General features: G+C 42.7%; 1 protein-coding gene across 1 annotated transcript in view; it reads right to left on the bottom strand.

The window, feature by feature from the left end:
* Positions 1–1,267: 1,267 nt before the first annotated feature.
* Positions 1,268–6,249, bottom strand: part of LYPD6 (LY6/PLAUR domain containing 6) — a 24,057-nt gene continuing 19,075 nt past the window's right edge. The window contains exons 3-4 of the mRNA XM_007445562.1: positions 2,815–2,945; positions 1,268–1,598 (exon numbers count right to left, since the gene is read on the bottom strand). Of these exons, the coding sequence (XP_007445624.1) occupies positions 1,431–1,598; positions 2,815–2,945 (299 nt within the window). The 3' untranslated portion in view covers positions 1,268–1,430. The remainder of the gene's footprint in view (positions 1,599–2,814; positions 2,946–6,249) is intronic.

Raw genomic sequence — 6,249 nt, 5'->3', positions numbered from 1 at the left:
ATTACTCTTATTCACAACATAAATTAAGTTTTTTCAACACTGGTGCAAGTCTTATAGATAACTTTCAACAAACATATATTACAAGCTCTACCACTGTTGAAAAATATGTATTCTAATTCGATCGTTTTGTTCAGAATAAAGAAGATTTTACAATATATTTTAGTCTCTAGTTATGCCATACAAAAATAAATATTGTATAAATGATTTATAAGGAAGAAGAAAAAATTGGAGGTGCCAAAAATATAGGAAGGATGGTGGAAGTTTTACCATTTACTTCAAAGGAAATCATCTGAAAAGAATAAAAACATCTTACTGGGTCTCTTTACTAGTCTCACCATCACTCCAGTGGTCCACCTACTTCTCATCCTAGGATATTACATCTTCTTTTCCTATCAATCTTGAGACAACTTAATGCAGAACCTTCTCCCTGAAGTCACTGGGGATCTGGAAGAGGGAGAACAAAGAAGGCTCTGGGGCAGTGTAAACTGCAGATGAAAGGTTTGGCAGAGACACTTACTGCGCCCTCACAACGAACTCGGATCAACCCTGCACATCCGCCTTTCGTTTTGAAATCCTCTCTCTGTCTCAATTAGCTATGCCTGAATAGAACCTCATGGCTGGAGGAGATAGCCCCATACTGCTGTCAGCCTCTTTGGATGCCTATTGGTCCAGGTAGAATCCAGGATTTCATGGAGCACAGTTAGGTGCCAAATCAAGGCCAATCTCACCAATTATATGAAGGGATAAACAGTCACCTTATGGGTGCTAGTTCCATTAAGTTGGGAAAAATCCTTCTCTAGCCACCTTTCCTCCCATACAAAAAAACTTTTATGATTGCCTTTATTTCTTTTATGTCCCATGAGTCCCGCCATTGGGAGAAGAATATTGGGACAATTAAATTGGACAAACTGCCCACTAGTTTTCTAGAGACTTGGTCAGACTCTCCAAGGAAATAGTCCATTCATTTGGGAATCAAAGTTTTAAAACTCTAAAGCTATAAATGAATTCATGACTGGACCACTCAAACCGGGGGTCATTGACCTTTCTGCTGAAGAACACAGATCTACACGTGTCCATATAACATATGCCTAACATCTCAGAGGGCTGCAGGACCTCCTGTGGCTCGTGCATGTATTCCAAACTAAAAGCCCCAAATCTCAGTAAATGCAGAGCTATTTTTTGGAGGGGAAACAAACCTTTATGGTATAGAACCCAGGGACTGTTTTGGGGGCAGGCTGCTTTGATGAGGTCTTGGACTTGAAGTGACTACATTGGAGCAATGCTTGTTCCCCGTGGTAAGTGGAAGTGCTTGGCCGTGAAGACATCCGTGAGTGTTATGGTTTCACATGTGTGACTACTGTCAGGCCTCATGCATGACTTATGGACCCTCCAAGTCCCCATGGATCGTTACGACACATGCCTTTGAGCTGCTATAACGTGAGTCCCAACCACACCCACAAGCAGGACACTATCACTGACATGCGGCCTCGGTGCCCATTTGTCTGATTTATGGGTGACGTTGTGGTAAATGTGGCATCACTTTCATTTCGGGGGAGCGGCAAGTTACAGATATTTCCTTCACAGCAGGAAGTGCAGACCTGAAATAAAGGAAGAGAAAAAGAAGGGTGATGAGAAGCTGGCAGGTCTGGGAGGGGGCCAGAGATTTTTGAAGGAATTGTCTCCCTCACAGCAAGACTCAAATGAGAGTTACCTGTTTTACAAAGGAGACACCAACCCTGCATTTAAGGGGGTGGGATGAAATTTCACCTGGTTTATCACAATAAACCCCCGTCCCCCAGACTAAATTCTAGGAATGTGCATTCTGTTTTTGACATGTGGTTATTACACAGCTTTACAGTCTTCCTAGGTCTGAGCTCTTCCATCTATGAAATGGGAATTGTAATACTTAACCTTTCTCAGAGACACTCTCATGGTAAACGTTCATCTGCCAAGTTTTCACAGTGAAAGTGAAGTGGCTACAACGCAGTGAATTTAAACTTAAGTACTTACTTTCATTATAATTGTCTGCATAATTAGCTCCATTAAGTAAGAGTGGGAGTTGCCCCCAACCACCAGGAAGGCAGCCTGATGGGGAGAAGTGGGCAGCCTCCAAATAAAGGCCAAGGGCTGATATACAAGATCACAGGTACAGCCAGCTCGGAACGACGGGCGAGAGAGTCAGGAGCATCCCCCACTCCAACCATGAGTCAGGCTGCCCTTCTCTGAGTCTCTATATTCTCTTTCTCCATAGAAGGCAAGGCTGCCTTCTAAGTTTGTTTTACACTGAGTGCTTCTGCCCAGGCACCAGAGGGAGGCATCCCACAAGGAGACGGTCCTCTTGTCACCTGCTCAAATGACTCAGGAGCCAATGGATACCCTCCCCAAATCAGCATCCCAATAAAGATATGAACCCCGCTTTACAGAAAGTTATCAAAGCTAAATTGCCTTGTCCATCTTCAGCTGACTGAACTGTTAGTACATCTGCAATGCTCTACCATGAGGGCATAACTGGCCCCTTGCTCCTGTCCCTTTTGGTAACTTTATTACTTTCTTCTGAGTGAAGAAAGGGCTTACAGTCATTTCAATACCCTCTTGGTCTTGTGTTTACATAATTTATACCAGTTATCCTGTGCCCTAGTATAAATTTTTATTCTTTTAGCGCCAACAGGAAAGGAAGCAGCTTGTCATAACTGTATAAAGACAGTCAAAAGCCAGCCTACGTCAGGGAGTAAGGATTGGCTCATGAACCCTGGTGGGCGTCTGGAGAGGAGGAAGGCTGACTATGCTGTCCTGTCACTTGCTTTGTTGCCAGACCTTGTGGCCTTCACGCTCGGAGTCTCTGCAGCCAGTGGACAAGCAGTCTTCCAGCGGAACGCAGCGCTTGGTGACGGCGATGCTGTTTCCTGTGACTTCCATGGTGTGCTGAGTGTAGCAGTATCTAGTCTCTGTCAACAGAGAACATAGGTTTTAACTGAGACGGGAAATGTTAGCCCAACCTGCTTGAAAGCGAAACAGGAGTGTCGACACTAGGGTCTAACAGCATCCGGAACATACACTGTGTTAAGTTGATATCTGGTCCCAAAGATCTCCTTGGAGAGATCCACTTCACCGTGGTAGAAAGGAGGCCTTCTGAAGAATACTGGTCTCTCTGCCCATAAACCTCCATAAACCAAGACCCTGCGGTATTACTCTTTGCCTTCCAACAAATTTTGCCACTGTGTTGATTTTTATTTTTAGGGGAGGAGAGGTTTGGAGCGATGACTGAGGATACGAGAGTCACAGTAACTTTCAGGAAGACGAAGGGGTGAAAACATTCAAAGAACACAAGGTTAAAAGAAAAAAAGTGAAGCAGGTAAGAAAGATCTTCAAAGAGAGAAAAGACTACAGGGGAGACTGGTGTGTGTGTGTGTGTGTGTGTGTGTCCAAGTGTGTGTGCGTGCTCACACACACGACTGGGAAACAGCTATTTCCAAGTAAGACAGAATGATTAAAAATAGATTCATTGTATCTGGAGAAAATGACTTTATCCAAAAGAGAACTTCTTGCCTATGAGCATAGCTGGATCCTACAATTCATGACCGGTGAAAACTAACCCAACAATAAAGGTGTTCCAGATTGAGGAGTCTCACCATCTCTCCCCAGCGTGATCTCAGTATCTTTCCCAAAAGGCAGACGAAGACCATGAAGTGAGTTTCTAGAGTCCCTCTAAGCTTAGGAGTCTGAAAACTTGAGATTTCTTCCAAAGTTCTATGGAGAATTTTTTAATTTGCAATTTAAAGAAAAATGGTTTTGTCAGTGTAATTCTTTAAGGTCTCCAGGTGGTATTCAGCTTTCTAAGTCTGGGATTTAGGAGAAAGTTTCTGCTCCACTTTTAGACTGGAAAAAAAAAAAAAGAAAAATTCTTTTTTTTTTTTTCCCGGTACGCGGGCCTCTCACTGTTGTGGCCTCTCCCGTTGCAGAGCACAGGCTCCGGACGCGCAGGCTCAGCGGCCACGGCTCACGGGCCCAGCCGCTCCGCGGCATGTGGGATCTTCCCAGACCGGGGCACGAACCCGTGTCCCCTGCATCGGCAGGTGGACTCTCAACCACTGCGCCACCAGGGAAGCCCCAAAAGGATAATTCTTAAGAAATGTCATTGAGGTGATTTTCATCCATATCTTGGACTGAACGTTTCATGCTTTATACATTTTGGATATTTAGTGGCTAATATGGAATTATGACCTTCTATGATATTATTTACTAGGCAATAAAAATTCCCCTCACCAAAGTACTAACTAACATCAAGAGAAGAAAGCTCAGGAATATTCGGCCCTGAGGATGAGCTAATACAGACCACACAGACACATCTTGGGAGTCATGAAAATCAGGGGGTTTAATATTCTTCCTAGACATCCCCACCCAACAGAACCTGAGTGGCCTGAGTCTCGCTAAGGGCAAAGACTTGCCCAGCATTGGTATGTGTACCTGAACTGAGTCTGTGTCAATGCCCTCCCCCAAACGCTGTCTCCACACTGCCCCCCGACCAGAATTTCATCACTTGGGATCAGATCAGGGCAGTCCCTAGCGTGCTCAAGATCCTGGGGGCTCTTTGGAGTGGGGTAAAAGTAAGGTCACCCTATGAGCTCACAAGAAAACCTGAAAGTTTTCCACCTGGCAATGATTCTCCCAAAGCTCGAAAGTATTTCAAAATTGGAGTGGTTGTTTTTCTGATGAAGAGGAGATGGCATGATTTATTTATTTATTTTTTAAGACTTTAGCGGGGTTTAACAAAACAAGCGCCCTGAGAGCTTTACCACATCTTTCAAAGAGGACTGGTTTACTTCTTTAGTATCAGACTTGGAGGTTAATGGCCATGCTAGGGACGCCGTTCTTAGCCCCACTCCCACTTCAGACATTCAAGAAAGCAATGTTCTTATCTCCTGTCTCCTCTTCCCGCAGCTGGAGCAGCTGCCAGAGGTTTTATTGCTCCGAGTGTAAATCTGAGCAGATAAGATGATACATTTATGGAATAAGTAAATCATTTCATGGTTTCAGTTTTGGAAGTTAGGTTTTTCCCTCAAGTATTGAATTATCTTGTTTTAAGGATAAGCCTTAAAATAACAATTGATGAACATGATATAACCACTTTTTGTTCATACTTTTATGTTCATAACAAACTCTCTTTTAATTTATGAACTGGAAGCTTATTCCATTATGTGAAAGTAGAAACAGTTGATGAACCTGTTTTTTTTTGTTTTTGTTTTTTTCAAGATGATATGCAAAAGCCCAATACCTAGTAAGCCAATTCTCGCCATTCCGGGGCGAAAATGGTGATCAGTGATGAGACTGGATAAGAATTTTTTCTTACACTTCACCAAGTCCAATCCATACAACAAAGATATATTGAGAGTACTCCATTACTTGCAGCAGTAAAGACCTCAGATCTGAAGCATCAATCACTTAAAAATATCCATTCTTACCTCGCAAAACCCCGAGGTGAGTTGTGAAATGTTAACGTGGAAAAGGGTTCTGTGGTTCAATAAGTTTTGGAAATGCTCAAGGTTGAGCAGCTCTCTTTAGTGGATAAACTTACGAAAGCTTTGAATTTGTATTGTGATCTCCAAGGCGGGGGTGAGAGGACGGGGCAAGCAGGCAGAATTTCCCAAGCAGAACTAGGTGGACCACATGTGGCTTATCACTGGTGGTAGGACTGATAAAAACTGAGTTTCAGCCCCAGAGCCCTGCTTGCCATGCATTTTGAATAATCCTTGAGTTAGTAATGAGGTTATATGAGAATCAAGCCTGCTGATAACTTCACACTAAAAGGATTTCAAAGACTTTTATCTAAAAGATAAAAGATGGATTTGAATTTCTACCAGTTTACTTTCAGCCTCTAAATCTCATATTCCACAACTGCATGGAATTCCCAGAGGCTGTGAAACAAAAGTCTTTTACTGTGAGACTCACTGGCATTCAACTAAAATCAGAACTGGGTAAGAGAGCTTAATCAACTATTGAAGAATACAATTTTTATGAAATTCACACACACACACACACACACACACACACACACACACACACCACCGTTTCTTGCAGATAGCATATAGTTGGGTCACCTGTTTCAGTACATTCGGCCAATCCATTCCTTTTACTTTTACATTTAATGTAATTATTTATATGTAGCACTTAATTCTGCCATTTTCATTTTTATTTTCTGTTTGTTCTATTTTGGGTTGTTTGTTTTTTGTCTATTTTCTTTTTTCGGCATTC

This window comes from Lipotes vexillifer, unplaced genomic scaffold, assembly GCF_000442215.2.
Source record: "Lipotes vexillifer unplaced genomic scaffold, Lipotes_vexillifer_v1.1 scaffold193, whole genome shotgun sequence".
In the NCBI taxonomy this organism is placed as follows: Eukaryota; Metazoa; Chordata; class Mammalia; order Artiodactyla; family Lipotidae; genus Lipotes; species Lipotes vexillifer.
This window is presented reverse-complemented; position numbering and strand designations above follow the sequence as displayed.